The sequence below is a fragment of the Cydia strobilella genome, chromosome 8, assembly GCF_947568885.1.
Source record: "Cydia strobilella chromosome 8, ilCydStro3.1, whole genome shotgun sequence".
In the NCBI taxonomy this organism is placed as follows: domain Eukaryota; kingdom Metazoa; phylum Arthropoda; class Insecta; order Lepidoptera; family Tortricidae; genus Cydia; species Cydia strobilella.
Window position 1 is genome coordinate 15450909 of NC_086048.1, and position 20409 is coordinate 15471317.

At 37.0% G+C, this 20409-nt stretch overlaps 1 protein-coding gene across 2 annotated transcripts in view; it reads right to left on the reverse strand.

Annotated features, from left to right (window-relative positions):
* Window positions 1-12995, reverse strand: part of LOC134743749 (forkhead box protein O) — a 132575-nt gene extending 119580 nt beyond the window's left edge. For both annotated transcript variants that reach the window (XM_063677390.1, XM_063677389.1), the window contains exons 1-2: window positions 12081-12995; window positions 6830-7038 (exon numbers count right to left, since the gene is read on the reverse strand). In XM_063677390.1, coding sequence (XP_063533460.1) covers window positions 6830-7038; window positions 12081-12309 — 438 coding nt within the window. In that variant the 5' untranslated portion in view covers window positions 12310-12995. The remainder of the gene's footprint in view (window positions 1-6829; window positions 7039-12080) is intronic.
* Between the last annotated feature and the right edge of the window lie 7414 nt (window positions 12996-20409).

Sequence of the window (20409 nt, forward strand, 5' to 3'; positions counted from 1 at the left end):
CACAAGCTGCCCTGCAATTATGCTGTTGCAATAATAATAATTATTATGAATAATTATTATAATGCTGTTGCAATTGGTTTTAGAAAGAACAGCTTCGTTTGTTACTCGATCCCTCCAAATTACTCCTAATATGGTTCGGAGACAACGAACGCATGTGAAATACGTTTAGGCGACGCTCTTGCTTGGAGTAGGTGGTCCACGTTTCTGAAGCGTACAGCAGGATGCTAAGGACACAGGCTTGATAAACGTGAACGTTTAGAGAGTTTGCCGAAAGTTGTTGCAGCCCTTCCAATGCGAGTATCTATCTCCTTGTTGTTGCAGAGATTTGATGTCGTGGTGGATCCGAGGTAACAGAAATGATCGACAGACTGAAGCGGTACTTGATCGAGGGCGATTGCTGTTGGTATATTGGTGTCCTGAACCATTATTACAGTTTTCTTGGTAGTCACACTACTATATATAAATTATACTGTAATAGAAAATAATACGTAAGGAATTCGTATAGGAGGTGCAAGCGCGCACTGCTCGCCCTCTGAGTTGGTCAAAGACGCCCAGTCTTACTAAGATGGCATATAGTCAAGAAATTGGGACGGGCGAGGTGGCATTTCATGGTAGTTCATGGCGTTAGCCGCGATAGCTAAAGACGCCGGTTCGAACCGGCCTTCACCACTGGAGGGCTTCGTCACTTTTTCTTTAATATATGACATCTATTACAGTTTATATTGAATTCATGATTACCATTTAAGTTTACACAATCTAGCATATTCGTTTGCCGTTTAATGAACTTGAACTTGTTTATCGTTGCTATCAAAATTCTCAAATAACCTCACTTAAAACACCTGTAAGTCTTTATTTCTTATTGGGAATTATTGTTTCAGCTCAAATTCCAATAAACAATATCACAAAGGGTCCCTGCGTATTATAATCGTTGGAAAATTCCAGCCGAGACCTTTCTTAATAAGTAATTATTGAGGTTACATTGATTTAACGCGCGCCATCTTGCTGCGATAACAAATTTATTTGCACAGCTCGCGATAGCATACGGCATTCGTTCTTTGACGATTAGTTCGTTTTCATTGTTAATTTCGGCACAATTAGTGACATGGTGTTGCCAGAATCAAGTTGCAGCAGGCGTGGCACATTGTACTAAGACCTGATGGAAGCTGGGATGGGATGGTTCTTGAGTGGCGATGGCGACCACGTACAGTGAAATAATTTAATTCTAGTACCATTTCGTACTTTGTCGCAGTGACAATGAATATGAAAGTCGTTAGAGACTTCATATTATTGTCACTGTGACATGGTACTGAAGTTATATTCCTTGACTGTACTTGGGAAGACCCTCAACATGCTGGATCATTATGTAGTTAAGGGAGACCTGTGGCCACGTTTACGACCAATACTCAAGTAATTTATAAATATCGACAAAGGTTGAGATTGTGTTGAATTGATTGAGGACGAGTATCAAACGGTGAGGCTTAGTATTTGACGAGCATGTATTTGTATGGGGTGCTTCAGCAGTGTTCATAAACACTTGGATAAAGCAAAGTTTTTTGGTTTTGGTTGTACGCTACTGCCGCCATCGAAACATACAGACAAAAAAAACCGGTCAAGTGCGAGTCGGACTCACCCACCGAGGGTTCCGTACTTTGTAGTATTTGTTGTTATAGAGGCAACAGAAATAGAAGAAGGCAACAGAAAGGCGAGTAGAATTTACTTTTAAATGATGATTGTGATTCACAATCATCATTTAAAAGTAAATTCTACTATTGTGAATGATGCGTATTAAAAATGTTCATTTGTATTTGATTTGTAATTTTGTACAGTTAGTATTTTCCTAGCGTTGGCGTGTGAAGAAAATTCTGTTTCACTTCAAGTTTGTTAAAATATAAAAAAATATATTTATTTTATTTAATCTTTTGTTTAATTAATTATTCATTAGGTAGGAACCTGCTAGAGTACATTCTGCTTTTAAGTCAATACTATACCTACTCTTTGGCTAATGTCAAACATTTCCGCACCGAAAACCCCGATGTATGCTTAAGTCACAATTTTCAGTTACTTCTCACACCCCACACCCTAGGAAAACCATTTCCAAACAATAATCAGTTCATCTATATCCTTCTATGGATATTAAGTACTAGTTCATGCAAACTTGAAACCGCTCAGATTATAAAATCTTGAACTGCACTTAAATACTCAATTAACTTCCGCATATCGTAATCCAGTATGATAAGACATACGAGCTCCCACGTAATTCTGTATCTCCCTCGCACCAGTAACGCGTTTATGCAGACGAAAGAAACGGGCGATCCCAACGTTGCTAATTAAGTAAACTCACAATGACCGTAGCTAGTTTAGCGTAGTCTGTATTAGGAGGTACTAAGGTTGAGAATAACGTGAAATTTCCGTTTAAATGGGCATTGTTATGCGTAAACATTAATCGCTGACACGGGTAGGCCTTTGAAGGTCACGGTGTTCGTGTATTCCCATCGCTGTGCTCGTCGAACGCTCGAGCTTACTAGTATAATTGCTGCAGCCATAGATCTGTATAAATAATGCTATAATCGGAAAGTTGACTTGGAAATCCTGAGCGTTTGACTTGCCTGCGTTTGGTGTGTGATTGGAATAAAGACCCTGCGCGAATCTTCTTGTGATAAGCACTTTTTGTATTTTGGGTTAAGGAAATCTTTGGGAAGCGAATTAGTAGATACAATAGGGGCTTAGCCACCCGCTGAAAACGTATTACGCATTACGTTCTTACAGAATTATAAAAAACATATTTTTTTTTTGTTTAGACTAATAAAAATTTAGTATACCAATAATATATTATATAATAATATACGAATAATACCAGGATAATATTCGATGAAAAATGTATTATACAATTGGACCTGAAAAAAACGGCAATGCCTTCTTTAGCAGTTTCCAGGTTGCATTTTAAAGGAGTCCGTGGCCGATCTTAGCCTAATTTGAAGAATGGGCTCGCGCTCTAGTTTTTTATGAAATAACTCATATTTGACCATAGAACCCAAAAGGAGTTTAGGGCCTTATTTATTCCCCATGATGCATTTTTTTCTTCACTGAGAAGCTACTGGTACATCAATATCAAGTGACATTTCATAAACAAGTTCCAAAAGTCGGTATTGTTACGAGTCGGGGTTTGAAGTTTGAACCATCCGTACAGTACTCTTCACATTTACATGTTTACAAAACTATTATTAACCACTCCGCGAATAGTTAAAGGTATTACGTAATTTTTTTACTGACTTCAAGATTTCAAAAGGAAGTGGTTCACAATTCGGTTGTTTCTTTTTTTAATTCTTTTTTTGATTGTAAGTATATACCTACATACAGATTGGTCCCGTTCCCGTTTTTGTCAAAACTCAGTTCTGATGATGGGATCCATGAGGAATCGAGGCAACTCCTCAAATGTTAAGATTCATAGAGATTTCATAGAGAAAGGCATTCATAGAGATTTTAGTATTTTAGTCAACAAATCAAGCATTTAGATTTTAAAAAGTGACATTTGATGAAGTGGAACTGCTGATGAATCGACGGAACTCCTCAAATGTTAAAGGCATACATATAGATTTTTGTATTTTCATCAGAAAATTAAGCATTTACATTAAAAACTGTCGCATTTGATGAAGTGGAGCTGCTGATGATAATCAGAACGCAAATCTTCAACGACGCATAGTACATGTTTGGTGATTTCGATTTCGACTTGGACTGGGACCCGGACTCGAACGCGGACCCGGTTCGGACCCGGACCTGGACTCGGATCCGGAGAGTTAAAACTGCCACCCTTACAGAAATGAAATGCTATTAGATAAGTGGGTTAGGTTAGGTTACGATTGAACTGCGATCCTCACAGAACCGAACTGCTATCAGAAAATTGGGTTAGGTTAGAACTGCGATCCTCACATAAACGAAATGCTATAGGGTGGACCAATGATAAATGCATTTTAACGAAAGAGGTCAATACGAAAAGAGAATTTATCACTGGCCCACCCTATACTAGAAAAGTAGGTGGTTTTACCTCCTATTCTACATAATTAGGCAAACGATGCTGTCTTTTTCATATCATTGAATGGAATCTAAGAGTGCACCATCAACAATATTCTTTCACCGGCATCCCCCATTGAAGTCGATTTTTTTTTCTTAAAAATTATTTAGTTCTTAATCTAGACGAGTAATTATTATTATGCATTTTAAAATTGTTTTAAAACATGCTACTTAGTATAGTTATTATCTAATCAATAACAATTAATAATTTTATGTGAATTTCCTACTTAAATACGTGGGGCAAACTAAAAGCTTATAGAATAGAGAAAACTGTAGTAATTAGGCCCGTTAATCTTTATATATTTCAATCCGATCACGCGTACAAATTTTCATTAGGATATTTTCATTGGGACTAGTATATTGTTTTTTTTTTTTTTTTCATTTATTAAATTAATAAGGCGCTCAATGTTTTTAAAAATATTGTTACACCTTATAAAATGGCCTTAATAAATTTAAGCTAGCTACGACCAAAATTTAGTATGATTGCTCTATGCTCCTAATTGAATAAATAATTCTTCTGATTAGATTATCAATTTATTAACGTAACATTAATCAGTAAATCGATTTATTCATTAAAGTGTATACAATTTCAGTCACTGCAATGCATTTATAATACATAATTGTGGTATTTTCTATAAAAAGGGACCTTATTGTCGATGGCGCTTACGCCATTATAAACGATGCTCCGATATAAATACAATGCCGCGCGACGTTGTGCGTCCCTTTTCATAGAAAATGCCCCAATTGATAATATTATTATTTATTACAACTGGTGCTATTTTACTCATTATAGGAACATCTTTAACCATTTTCGGAAAATATTTTGCATTGTCGCGGTCTCATGATAAAATGTATGAACGAGTTGGTAATTATACAAACGCTGACGTTTTTTGAGAATGGTCGTTTATACAATTACTTTTATTTAAATGACTATTTTAAATTCCAAATCATCAGTCTGATTCTACAATACCAGGCTGAAACGATGACGCGTTTTGTGATCACTGTTTATCAACAACCAATCCTCTTAATGCGAACACATTCCATCGCTGCTTTAGTAGGACTCGGCTGAAGCGACGGCATTGCGCAACGCAATGGACAGGGTTTTGGAGAAGGCATCGATTTTTATCTTTTTATATCGGTCGTTTTATAGATAACTCGTGGTGACATTGCGCAGTTTGACCAGACTGCGTATTCTTGACTAACGGCGAATCGGACACCTAGATGATCCAGTGTAACTAATATCGACATCAGTAGCAAAAGTATGCGTCTAAAAGCGCCCTTATGTTGGTTATGTGAGAGAATTTGACTATGCTAGTGGTAGTAATAACACCTCAGACGCATGGCGCTTCTTAGAATGAATAGCTAGGTGTAATATTTGTAATATTTATGCCCGGTAGCTTTTAGTATCTACGTTGTGGAATGTTTGACAAGTTGTTTTGAGGCGCAGTAGCAGACACGTGTTTCAGCTTTAGAGGTTTTTTATACATCCTACAGCAGATAGATAATTTGATAAATTTAATGGTGTTTTGTACAACCTTAAAGTTGTCATGATCATTACCATCATCAATGATGATATTTGGCTAATATCATATACTAAATTTCTGCCCCTAACTTCATCTACGTAGAATGAAGATTTAACTTATATTTAAAATCAATCCTTTGTCCTCCCCGGGACTCAAATTATATCCATACCAAATCGATTCAGAGGTGCAGGCGTGAAAATGTAACAGACGGACGGACATACAGACAGAGTTACTTAAATGCCTTTATAATATTATTTGGGATTAGGTGAAAGACGTCCACTGTCCGACTTATATTATGTTTCAAATAGTCACTCCACTCCCTACATATACACGCAAATACGCAACCTCACCAAATAGAGTAGTCTACTATAAAATTAAGTACAAATTTTAAATTGATGTCATAAGTGCAAATCAAAAGGGATATGTCCCGAGCTATAACTTTATCGGCTTATTAAAAGGTCAAACGCAATAGTGATAAGGACATGACGATAATGTCTTATCAATACTAGCAGTCATATGGGAATATATATAGGAAAATTTGTAGAGATCTCAGTGTTAAATGCCTACTCGAAATAGATATGAAAAAGTGATAATTTGGCAAAAAACAAGACTTTTGACCGTGTGGGTAGTGGACCAGATAAATTGTTTAATACCTTCTATTGATCGACCAAAGTTTAGTTGCTTAATAGTCAAGCGACTACGGTATGTTAACCAATTGAAAAATACATTCTATAACTGGCCAGATATCCAGAACTAAAATTGAAAATTTATAGTATGATAGGTAGTTTTAGCATTAAGTGCTAAGTAAATGAATCATATACGCTAACAAATTCTCAAACGTTGATATAGGAATATGAATCTTCTCAACTACTATCTAGAAACAATAAAATTAGCTCTAGTATAAGCACAGGTTATATTGGTTAGAAAATATAATTGGCCGTAGGTTGCACGTATGTATTGTGTAAGAACGGCTGCTTATAATTGCTCCCTCATTGTCATTGCTAAGGATCGTTACTCCTTAATAAGAACCGTTAGCTAATTCATATTAACTAACCCGGGGATTTAGCCAAGAGGCAATCGTTTATAGAAAACGTCGATCGACACTTACATAATGTACGGAAGTTAAACATACCTTTCCGTTTGCATCTATCATCCCGATAAATTTTTACTTTTTAATTCGTCGATAAACGATTTTCATCTCGACAAGGGCCCCTGAACTGTATAAATGTATCCCTTACCTTCCATCCAGCTGAGGAATTGCTATCGCCCTTATCCTTAAAATATGGCACATTCTGGACCATCCACTCGTAGATCTGCGACAACGTGAGTCGGTTGTCCTGCGCCGAGGTGATGGCCTGGGTGATGAGATCAGCGTAAGAGAGATTGCCCCAGGCATTGCGTCGTGAGGAGTTCTTCTTGCCCACTGCTGTGGGAAGGGGAGGGGCACCTACGGAGAAACAACAAACATATATAAGGCAGCAGCGAAAAAATATAACTTAAGTTACTAGTTTTCTTGACAAACAATCTATGAAGTATAAACACTTTAAACTCTCGCGTTTTGAACACATAATTAATGTCATTACCGGGTCTAACGCGATTAAATTTCATTATTTTACCTTCTTTCCGACGTTTCAACTAGGTTGCACTAGCTGTGGTCACGGAAGACTGACGTCCCAGTAAATGTCAATTGAGATATTGGTAAACAACACTAAACTACCCGACATTAGTTTATATAAATGTTCGGGGTAGACAAAAAAAAAATTATCTACCCGTTTCTGTTTAATGTCTATTTTCCACGGCACGACACGCAGCACTAACAATATCCGCTCACTAGTCCGAAGATAGATCCCTTGGAACGTCGGAAAAAAGGTAAAATAATTAAATTTAATCGCGTTAGACCCGGTAATGACATTAATTATGTAATCCATGAGGTAGATTTACAACCCAGTTTTAGACCAAAAAGCGTAAGAGCATCCACAACAAACTTTTTGCAACATTCTACGTCAGTCTAGCATAAAGAACATGAAGAAGGTAAAGGAAGAACTACTCCGACAAAGGGACTTTGAAAAAAATGGGCTTAAATATATGTATACGATGGCTAAAGTATTGAATCTGCTGGTTCATTCTGCTTAGGTTATTGCGAATTATTTTGACCTTTGGATTTGTGAAGGCTTTGCAATAAAAAGCTTCTATCTTGTATATTCTGACAATTAATACTCGAGTAGGTAAGATATTATGCAATAGGCTTAGACACTCTAGGTTTCCACGAATCAAATAATTCAAAGGAATATTGTTATTACATCGTTTTTTTTTTAAATGTTTGTCTAAATATAACTGTTGCTAGTTATATCCGAATACATGAAAAAAGTTGGTCATGCTAGGATGCACTGCACAAAACGCTTTGCCTCTAATATTCTCGTATAAGTGCAGCTAAGTCGAAATTGATTGCAGTATTTTTCCCTGTAAGCCACGTTTTGACTAATCGGCCTCATATATTATATTCTCTTATCTGATAATATTGTTGTGGACAAACGCTTATGTATTTTCTATGATAGAATTGTAAGTATTTATCGGCAGTAAATACTTCTTTCATAGGAATAGTGGACTAAATACGTTCACATGCGTTGGCGTATTCTATCCCATTTAGTCGTTTATTTTTTTCTCTTCCTTTTTCGACATCTTTTTAGGGTTCCGTACCCAAACGGTAAAAATGGTTTAACTTCTGTTGAATCCAAGAAGTCATCTTTGCGTGGTCACTGATGAATTTATACATCTTTGTTATTGATATATAATATGGAATTAAATTTTTATTTCTTTATATTTTATGTTGTAAAGTTTTCAAGTTTGTAACCGATGGTTGATTGGTTGATGGTTGACTGGTTGATGCTTGGTTGATTAAATCGTTTGATGTACATTATTTAAGTCGAAACAAATGCTTAAGAAAATATTTTTAGGTGCGAATCCTTAAAAATACTCCAACTAGATTCCATTAACCAATAAGAATCTAATAATGTATAGACTTCTTTTATATTTTATGCAAAATAAAGATATTTGATAATGATGTTGGAAGGAAGGAATTTAGGGCCTCTGCTCTTTATTATCTATATAAATAAACTTCCCAAAATTACTAACTATCCAATGGTCCTTTTTGCGGATGATAGCACCGCTATTTTCGCAAGTACAAGTTTTAATATTTATGACATTGTCTGAAATGAGTAATGCTTTAGAATTTATTGTAAAGTGGCACAATCTAAAAATTAATATAAAAAAAAACAAAATGAATTTTAGACAAAGGTAGAACGAACTAGAAGATTTAGACGTCAAATATAAGGGGCAACAACTTGTAGAATGTAGAAGTCAACATTTACAACACTGTGTTAACTGCTTATCATGCATATGTATCTTCTGGACTCCGATATGGCATCATTATCTAGGGGAATTCGACTGACTGGGTTACTTGGCTTTCAAAGCTCAGAAAAATGCCTTAGGGCGACTCATCATCTACTGCCCACAGAATCATGTAAGCCATATTTCGTAAATTTAAAAATATTAACTCTTCCCTGTATGTACATTTACGAACTACTCGTAGTATTTTTTGTGAAAAACATCCAGATATATTTCGATGTCTTAACAGTCAACGTTTGCAACACATGGTCTGTGCACATCCGTCAAGAACTGCTCTCTTGTCAAAAAGCGTTCTCGGTATGGCTCCTAGAGTATTAACAAATTAACTGAACATATAAGGAAATTGTGTGACATTAGTGTATTTAAAAAATCTGTAAAATAATTTTTGGTTAGGAAGGCTTTCTACTCCTATAATGAATTTCTCATTGACAACCTTTACTGATTATTATAAAATTGAAAATGTGATATGTATAATGATAAAAAACTTGTTATGATTTTTATATTATTTTTAACTGGACATTTTAATTAATTGCTTGTTTGACATACACACTGCTTGTTAATATTAATTTAGTGCATGGTGCATGCTAATTGCTATTAGCAAACCAACTTAAGGGCGTATGCCCTTGGGTACAATATATTGGAACAATTTTTCTTTTTTACCATTTATGTAATATCATGTTGTGTGCACCTATGATCGACGAATAAAGAATAAAGAAAGAATTGATATTTATTTGATATTTACAAATACTACATTTGCTTTTCTTCTACGATCTGTATCAGATGCTCGTACGTTTGATGCAAAAGTTGGCATGATATCAAAGATTTATCCACCGCTACTTTGTGGTACAGTTTTAAGTAAAAGCATGGGACGTCAAGCCAATTATGGTAGATCAATAACTCAAAAAAGGCAATGACCTTATGCTCTTTATAAGTATCCCTTAGATGAAGTTTCGACGTATCAGTAGAGATAAACAGTGACAGTGATGATGAATTGATATGATGCACGTGGACGAGAGCCTCAATCATAAAACAGTTGGTATCTATATAATTTTAATAATACCTACGGCTACTGACTGAATTTGTACTGATTCTTTGAAGTAGGCTGTCTTATTGTAAAGATTTACGTCAATGAATGACAATAATGGCGACATACTTGTTTTATTCTATACTGGCCGAGATGTTGCAACTAAATATAAGTGAACTCTGGTGATCAATCTTTCCTGCTAAATAGTTTGCTTAGCCAGTAATAACTTTTTATATGAGCGCCAATGGGTTTGTAATTAAGTCGCTGAGTAGGTTTCTTCTAGGTCTGTTGCTAAGTACGAAAGGTACCGAAACACGAATAAATTTTTTCTGGCTTCGCAAACTTTTTTTTTTCATCTAGTTACCCTATTAAATAGACGTTGAATTTGCACGAGCTTTCAAGATCCCAGCACAAATATTAGTCTTGTTGAATCCATAATTTTTTTAGGAAAGGAGATATTTTATAGACCTAGAGCTTGATCTCTTTCTTTATTCTATGGTTGGTAGTCCAATGATATTGTAGCAATATAAAATAAGATAAATAAAATCCAAAAAGAATGGAAAAAAGAATAGGAAAGGCATTTGTCCAATCCTATTTAAGACAGAAAGCTGCTAAAGTTGATGATGATTCTTTTCGAAAAAAGCAAAAACGTGAACATAACTTGTTTTTTTTAGGGTTCCGTACCTCAAAAGGAAAAAACGGAACCCTTATAGGATCACTCGTGCGTCTGTCTGTCTGTCTGTCCGTCTGTCACAGCCTATTTTCTCCAAAACTACTGGACCAATTAAGTTGAAATTTGGTACACAAATGTAAGTTTGTGACCCAAAGATGGACATGTAACGTAAACAAATTAATTTTAAACACGGGGGCCACTTTTGGGGGGTAAATGAGAAAATTAAAAAAATAATTTTGTCAAACTATATCGTGTTACATATCAAATGAAACAGCTCATTGTGGGAATCTTAAATATATATATTTTTTAAATTTTAAGATAAACAGTTTAGAAGTTATTCAAGAAAATACGCAAAAAATGACCATTCCCCCCCCTCCCCTTTATCTCCGAAACTACTGGGTCAAAAATTTTGAAAAAAATACACAAAATAGATCTTTACCTATAGATCACCGGAAAACCTATTAGAAATGTGCAGTCAAGCGTGAGTCGGACTTAATTACTTAGTTTTTGATCCGACCCCTACGGGTTTTTTAAAGACATTTCCACTTAAAAAATACATTGTTTAAATTGTGTAATGTACGGAACCCTTGGAACGCGAGTCCGACTCGCACTTGGCCGGTTTTTTTAAATTTGCAATCCTATAAGGAAAGGAATGAGCATACTGTGCACATTTGCGGTTATATTTTTAGACAGGAAAGCTGTAGCAGCTATAGCTATGTACTATATGTCAATTAAATTTTTCTAAACGTGTACGCACACAGTACACGTTTAGAAAAATTTAATTGACTAGTTCGGAGAAAGTATCGTGGATTGGCTCCAACGTAACCCCAGGTCCCTTATCAGGAAATCCACAGGAGGCCTACGGACTTCTCGATCGCTTTATTAGAAAACGTTATTACGCGTCTTGCAGCTACCCGTGGATTCCTCGCAATTTTCTAGAGAAATTGCAATTAGGAGGTAATTGATCAGAACTCAAGAAACCTCTTCCAAGTAAAGTAATTAGAGGTTAAGGGGATGGTTCTGAATAAGTTTGCTTTTTGCTCATTATTGCATTGATTAGGTAACTAACTACTTTTTGCTTAGTATCCTTGTATTATTCCTATGCCTACAATGTTATGGTCAAGTCAGCAACTGACTCGATGCCACGCAGTTGTCTTCGATAAACTTTTTGCGACCAAACACATTTTATCATGACTGCTCATAGTGCGGCCAACTTGTAAACATGTTGTGTTGTGATCATTTTATTATTTCTTTTATCAGTTACGCTACGCTTACATTCTATAAGCTGCTAATAAGAAGTGGCTCCTTGCATGTTTGTTTTGTTATTGGAGCCATGCGCACGTGCGTGGTCGACCTAAATAGCGAGGATTGAGGGCGGGAATTTTACCGGAAAGGTTGGTATTGGAGTTCTTCTTGGAGCCGGCATCCTCGGGGTCGACAAAGTTGTCGGGGCGCGGCAGCGGCCACGTGTTGGAGCGCGCGCGCGGCTGGGGCTCGAAGCCCACCTCGGCCAGCTCTCCCAGTGGCTCCAGCTCCGCCATGCCCCCCTCCAGCTCCTGCAGCGCCGTCTGCGACGACCACAGGTTGGTGTAGCTCCCACCCGCCTGCAGAGACATCTCCGCCTCTCTACACAGCGGCTCAGTGGAATTTTTCGGTAGCTGTGACGATCCGCACGCTCAGCGGTGCGTGCCGACTTTGGCCGTTAGCATCACAGTGCGCTCTCGTTTCTGATTTTTTTCTATTTCCAGAACGTCGTCGGACCCGAGCTCCACCGGGAGGTTATCTGTCTTCTCGTTATCGGCTCTGTTATTCGAAGCCAATAACATGTGGTATCTCGGTAACGTTCATAAACAGCGCCGTACGCAGAGCGTCGGCCGTCGGGCCGTTCCCGAGAGGTGATTTTCGCTAAATATAAGCGCGGAGCGCGGCGGGGGCGGGGCGCGAACCACGTGAGCTATACGCCGATTTTCCAATTCATCACTGGCGGGCTAGAGGCGCGATAACCTTGTAACGTGGCCCGTAACACCGCGTTTCGTGTCGCCTACGATCGTCACCGGTCCCAATATTTGGCCGCTGCGCAAATTCAGGCGTCCTTCCGAGTTCGAGCACTTTATAACTTTTTCGCACTGTCAAGAGTTCACTGAGGGTTCTATTAGCACTTTGCACAGTTGTGGGTTTTCATAAAGTCGCATCAAAAGTTGTTCGGAAGTGTCCACGCGGTCGGCGATGGTCGCTACTGCGTAATAAGCGAAGTATAACGCGTGGCGCGACGGTCGTCCTCGGCCGCGAGCGGTCGCACGTACACTGAACCGTCTGACGGCTGACGGCGCTCGGCGGAGCGCGGAGCCGGGCGCGGAGGCGCGGCGCTCGTGCGAATTCCGCTCGCGACGCGGGACGGGGGATCTAGAAGTGGCGTCGTATGACCGCGCTCGGCCGCGCTCGCCGCCACTCGGCTCGCCTTCGCTCATTAATTTATAGTCCGAATTCTTTCCACAGTTATTGGAGATCGGCGTACAGTACAGTGCAGTGCAGGCGGCGCGGCATGCGAGCGCCGACGTCACACTTTGTTTACAAACTTTTAAAAATGCGACCTAACACATTACGAGAGTTACAACTGTTACAAGTCGGCAGCATTTCCGCAGTCAAGTTTACGGCATGCTTTAAAGGGCATATGAAATTCGTGTAAATGCCCGATTGACGAAGTCCACGTAATATACATCACATGCATGATACTGAACGTAACGAAACTATAATTATTGTAATGAATGGTTGTTTATGCGTGTTCTGTATAGGTATTATAGGTACCTACCAATCTATACAGATATACATTATTCATCAATACATTTAAAAAATATGTAATAGTTTTTATTTACTGTGACACGTCGATGCTTCTTGTACAAATGCCAAATAAGAGCTCTAATTTTACTTTGCTAGCAGTAGCACGACTTTTTTTCAAATTGGAAATATTCCTAAACTTCGTAGACGCCTACGCTACGAATCGTAGCAGAATCGAAGCGCTTATTAGTAATCAATCAGCGCTTGTTGACAATTCAATGCTACGCATTTGAAATACACAAAAAGGTATTTTAAGAGTGGGTTGTATTGGGAATTCACCAAAATAGGTATATTGCAAAGTTTTGAGATGAGCTGACACTGTCAATTGGTGGTACCTATAGAATAATTGTGTAGGTATTTCTCTGTTTAACTGCGCATTATTGATAAATGATTTGCTATTTTACTTTATATAATACTTTGACAAATCTTGCATGCGTATCCAGTTTATCACGTATGTATAAATCTCAATTCTCAATCTCAGTGAACAATTGCGTGGGCAACATCGACGCCTTTGTAAAATCCTAGCCCAGAAATATTAAACAGGAAGGAAAAAGAATCATTGGAAGAATAAGTACTTACCTCTACTTGCTATAGCAACATAGGAGGCCTATTCGAACTTTCGAATTGATCTCATTTAGACATCACTAAATGTGATACGAGTAGTATACGCTGTGAGCTGAGATAATACTGGATGACATTTTATTGGCGATACAAGATATATATATGCGATTGTGCTCATTTCTGTTTAACTTTTACTATAGCACTAACTCTGAAATCCAAAAAAAACCTGGTTAGTATGAAACACCAGGGGCCCATTGCGTAATAAAATACAAGCTATTAGTGATTTTACATACAGAATCACTAATAGTATTAGCTTGTATTTTATTATGCAATATTATTTATCGTATGGCAATACACACACTTCTGAAATTAAACTTAACATCGAAATTTACAATTCCGCAGATACAAACTCGCGTTAAGATGCAATAACCAGTTGCAGATGCAGTTTTGATGCGTTAAGATTGGTATAAGATGCAATGGGCCCCAGATATACTGACTGTTACCGACTGACTAAGTTACCGACTGACCCTCCAAGACCATGCAGGTTCTGGGCCCCAAAGCTTAAAACAAATTGCCAAAAGTCATCACCACGATAGAATCGTCCAACTTATTTACGCGTGAATTAAGGAAATGGATCCACTCCCATGGCTTTTACAGCCTGAATGACTTCTACAATATATAGTTTAATTGACATACAAAAAATAATTTAATGTAACAATACTAATTAATACAGTATTTGACTCACTCACTGTATTTGACTTTTAATTTTTTTATTTTGTTATGATTTGAACAAGTTTGAGAACAAATACAATTATTTTATTAAATATTTTGATTTGTGTTTTTTAAAGTAGTCACACTACTATATATAAATTAAAAACTGTAATAGATGTCATATATTAAAGAAAAAGCACCCTTCTGCTTCGTCACTTTTTCTTTAATATATGACATCTATTACAGTTTTTGTTATGATTTGTTTGTTTTTATTTATTTTTTTAATTATTTTACTGAATTATTATTTTTTACAATTTGACGATCTTTTTGTGAGTTCATGTTATTTAGATACATTGTGACATTGTTAAATATCATGTTATTCCCAATAAGAAATAAATTAATCTAATCTAATCTAATCTATATTATAAGGCTCACATGTAATTGTAAATTAATAGACATATTTTTACCTACACTACCCAAAACTGTAAAATAATGTAATCTGTCTCATGTAATTAAATTTTTGACGTGTAATGTGTAATAATATTATTAATAAATGAGTATGAGTATGAATATATATTATTATTGCTCTTATAACAAAAGTTGCTTACAGTAATCGCGTATATATATCGTGTATCACCTAACTTAAACCATGTGACCCCGCATAAATTACCTATCAATAACAATTTTTAAATTCGAATGCCACTCCTGGCGATATGGTGGATGAACTTTCCTGTGTAGTTACGCTGCGTCTTACATAAGCGGACACTCGCGAACGCGAAGCGAAGCGGCGCGGCGCGGCGCGGCGGGCCCACGGCGTTCGCGTTCGCAACGAGATCGCCCACGTACGACACTTCTATATATAATAGGTATCAAAGGATTGATTCACCCCGCGCCGCATCGCTTCGGTTCGCGTTCGCGTTTTGTTCGCCTATGTATAGTACGCTGCGTTATTCTATATCGGCCAGCAGGCACAGTTTGTTTTCAGCATCAATAGGCATGATGACAGTAACAAAATAAATAATTATGGAAATAATGGTTTAAAATAAACATATAAGTTAATATGATTCTAAACAATAGCCCAATTTCAGTATAAACATTAATTAGGATTAATAATATTTTCAATAAAAGTGCTAAATTCTACAATCGGCCATATTGCCTGAAACACAAATCAGTGCGTTTTCCAAACACTGGCGCCAACATATATCTTTGAGGAGCATTGATAGAAGCACCCGGGGCAACATGAGCACCCATTCTCCTGTCCACACTAGCCAGCATACGCCGTACGCCGACGCATACGGACGTCTATCGGACGTCACACTAAATTAATAGGTAGGGAGGTTAGGTTGTTAGGTAGCTTCAGATGCCCGAAAGGCAAACCGCCCAGAAATAGGAGCCCCGTCTAGTTAAGTTGTGAATTTTAAGTTTTTTTAAGCCATGGTCACCCTAACGAAACCTACAACGTTTGATGTTGACGCTATTAAGCGCACTAACAAATTGCCTTCGGCAATATGAAAACCGCTTCGCGTTTATAAAATGACGGCGGTAAACGGCGAATTCTTACAAAATTCCTGCGACATTCGATAAAATAATAAGTGACCGTTTTTACCTTTTGAGGTACGGAACCTTAAACCAACGATAATAAATAGTGGACTAAATAAATTGTACCTTTAGGGTTCAGGGGAGTGGACGTAATTAAATAGGTTCCGCAGAAGTCCGTGGAGATTTATCGGCTGCAGCTGCGGGTTCTTATGGTATCTGCAGTTAGCTGCAGATGTAGGTAAGCGGGTGAGATGAAATAAGCTCATATTCATAATAGGTATATCATTGGTACTTTTTCTAAAGTATCCAAGACAGAGGTAAAATTAACAACGCATCAGGTTTCGTCAATATAATCAAGCACAAAACACCTGCAACAAACTTCGTCAAAATATGCACAGTACCTGTGTTTACTTATATAATTATATAACTTAGGTCACACTATAAACTGTAATAGATGTCATATATTATAGAAAAAGTGACGAAGCCCTCCAGTGGTGAACCCGGATTCGAACCGGCGTCTTTACCTATCGCGCCAACCGCCGAGAACCGCCATGAAACGCCACCTCGCTACGGCGGTACCCGTCCCAATTTCTCGACTATATGCCATCTTAGTAAGACTAGGCGTCTTTGACCAGCTTTACTACTCAAAAGAAAAACACACAAATCAAAATATTTAATATTTTAGGTCACACAACAATACAATGCACCCGTCAGGGCATAGGAACATTAGGTAAATCTAATATTAGCTAAACATTAATATACTTCAAATTATAGTTTATGGTTATCATATTGTTTACTGGCAGGTGAGTGGCAGGGCTTTAACTATATAAAATCAGAGGTTTCAAACTTTTTCACACGAAACATTTTGACCTCAACTTTTTTAAATTGATTGTGCTTAACCACTTCTGATGCCTGTACCAGTTGAACATCTGCCATTTATGCACAAAGGCCATGCCAGGATAAGCTAAGTGAATCTACCCCCAGCGAGTATTGGCTTGTAATTTTTTTAATGATATGGCTTTCTATTAGTAACAAGTATGCAAAATTTCAGACCCCAAAACTTTATAGTTTTTCGTAAAAAAAAACGAAATATGATCTTTCTTCGATTTTTTTTACTAGCCAGCTGATTTTGCCGTGCGTCACGTATGTTGTGCGTATAGTAATTTCTCAAACAAGTAAATAACTCGTGAACGGTAGCCATAGCAAAAAATTGTCTACGAAAAAAACATGCCTCAGAAAATCAAGAAAAATTTATGCTCGAAAAGATGGCGCCATACCTTTGGCCTATACTAGTGTAGATGGCGACACCGTTTGATATTTAACAATTTTAATACATATCAGTGAAAAAACATGAGTCAAAGTCATATGGCTTCTAAAAGTTTTAATCCTGTGTCCAAAGATAGCAGCAAATTTACCGTGACTTCTAAAACTATGACAATAAGCCTCTATTTACTGGATAAGTAATAAAAAAAATGGTATTACGAATCAGAGGGCCTACTGAAAACCACGTTCAACTTGCCTCTCTATTGCACTTGTAAATTGGTACGTAAGTGTGATAGGGAGACAACACGTCGAACGCGGTAGGCCCTCAGACATAGCGTTAAAACGCTACTACGGCCTACGGCGTAGCACCAGTAGCCGTTGAATGACAGTGAAAGGGTTAAGAGGAAAGGGGACGGCCGCTTCTCCATACAAACGTAGTCCCCATTTTCCTCTCTGAATATTGACAATTGACATTATGGAAAATATTTTTTCCATAATTTAATGTATATTTGATGTATATATACAGGGTGACCTTAGCCATTGGACAAACCCTGAAATCCCAAGTAGGGTTACTTCTCAGGAATGCTCTAACGTTAATATTTTTTGAATTAGAACAAAAGATAAAAAAAATTGTATATGCCCTCGATTTTTAGATTATTGTAAAAATTAGGAGCGAAAAACAGATTTTTAAATGCTCCTAGCTTTTATAATAATTAAAAATTCGAAAAAAATTAAACGTAGGCATAGCTGTGGTTGATATACAACATATTTAAGTTAATATCCAGGGAGGAAAATTAGGACTATGTTTGTATGAGAAGGCGATTTCGCGCGGGTTTTCTACTTTCGTCTTGAATTTGAGTTTCCATGAAGTTTCCTAAAGATGAGGATGGAGATGAGATGGATTTCCCGAGGGGCTACAGTATAAAAAAGTAACGTAAAGTTCTTCAAAAAAGTAACAGGTTTTTAAAGGGTCGGCAACGCGCATGTAATATCTCTGGTGTTGCAGGCGTCCATAGGCTACGGTGACTGCTTACCATCAGGCGGGCCATATGCTTGTTTGCCACCGACGTGGTATAAAAAAAATGAAATAAGACTCGTAGCACGTCCTTTATAATGTAAAATTTCTGTTACATATTAGTATTATAAAAATGAGAAAATAGTGTCTGTCTAGCTATCTGTTACCCCTTCACGCTTAAACCGCTGCGCGGCTGAATCGATTTAGATGAAATTAGGTATGGAGAAACACTGATTTAAACTTTCACGATTTTTACTCATGAATTATATTATTCACCACGACGGGACTTAATCGCGTAAAATAAGTTTTAAATTTACCTCCGACGTTTCGAGGACGGCGTTGTCCCCGTTGTCTCGGGAGAAGACTGGCTAAAGTTGACATCAACATCTTCTAGGCGCGCGAGTTTTTCGAACTACCCGCACTTGGTCTTGGTCTTGGATTTTACGCGATTAAGTCCCGTCGTTGTACATTGTATATGTAATAATAATGAGGATGTGATAATAATGAGGTATGGAGAAAGTTTGAGGCCCAAGGAGATAGGACAGTTTTTATCAATCATTATCATCATCATCCCACGCAGACGAAGTCGCAGGCATATAGTAGTTTATAAATGAACAAATCAACAAGGTAAACTTCTGCAGGACATTAAATTACTTACTAATTTACTAATCCTTACTATCCATCCATACTAATATTATAAACGCGAAAGTGTGTCTGTCTGTCTGTCTGTCTGTTACCGCTCAACGGATTTAGTTTGGCTTATAGATAGTTTGTCCCAGGGAAGGACAGTACGACAGTTTTTATGTCGGAAGTCATCCCTAAAGAGGGTGAAAACGGGGGGTGGAAATGAGAAAATTAATGAATTGCCTGTTAATTGGTGTAACCATATTAGACATTATAGTTTTTGTAAATTGGATTTTATTTGACATTATCTGTTATTATTACTGCTCTTAGTTTTAGTATGACGATCATTAGGAGATACCTTTTTTGTTTGACATGTATTCCATTATTTATTTAGTTTTAATTTGACGGTATTGTATTGTTTTTGATTTGTTTTTGATTTATCATTGTTGACATTTTATAATTACATGTTTGCATGCTGAATAATTGACGATCATAATATAAATTCATATAGATTAGTGTAGGAATAATTTATCTTGTAATTTATCATTATGAAAGAAATAAACTAAACTAAACTAAACATATTAGGCTCAAAATTATTGCCATTAGGATTTATCCTGGCGGTACACTTACTCTAACTGCTGGAACGAATTCCACGCAGACGAAGTCGCGGGCAAAAGCTGGTTTAAAAAAAACTAATAGTTTGTTCTGTACCTACAAAGCCACATGACGCCATCTATTTGGCAAGGGCTTACGTATTATAAATATTTATTATTTTACTAATTGACAAGATAGGAAATGAGGAAGCCATGATCTGTGTTTTGTCCGTCTCTAGCATAATATATATTTTACTCGGCAACTACAAAATTTGTGAAATTATGAAATTTATTCTTTAAGTTTTTATTTGTTAAATTAATAAATACTACTATACTATATTTTACTAATTAACCGAGCAAAAAAGGAGGAGGTTATTTAACAAAAGGCAGATTCACGTGTTTTCAAATGGATATAGGTACGCGTTGCTATTCTATTTCATTTAATATTGCAAACAATTGTGCCAAGGAAATTTTAAATTCTACTATGTACTTGTAATTACACATACCAAATCTCACGCAGAATGTAGTATAGTAACACAACTAAAAAATTGTCAAACTAGCGACCTCTGTTAAAA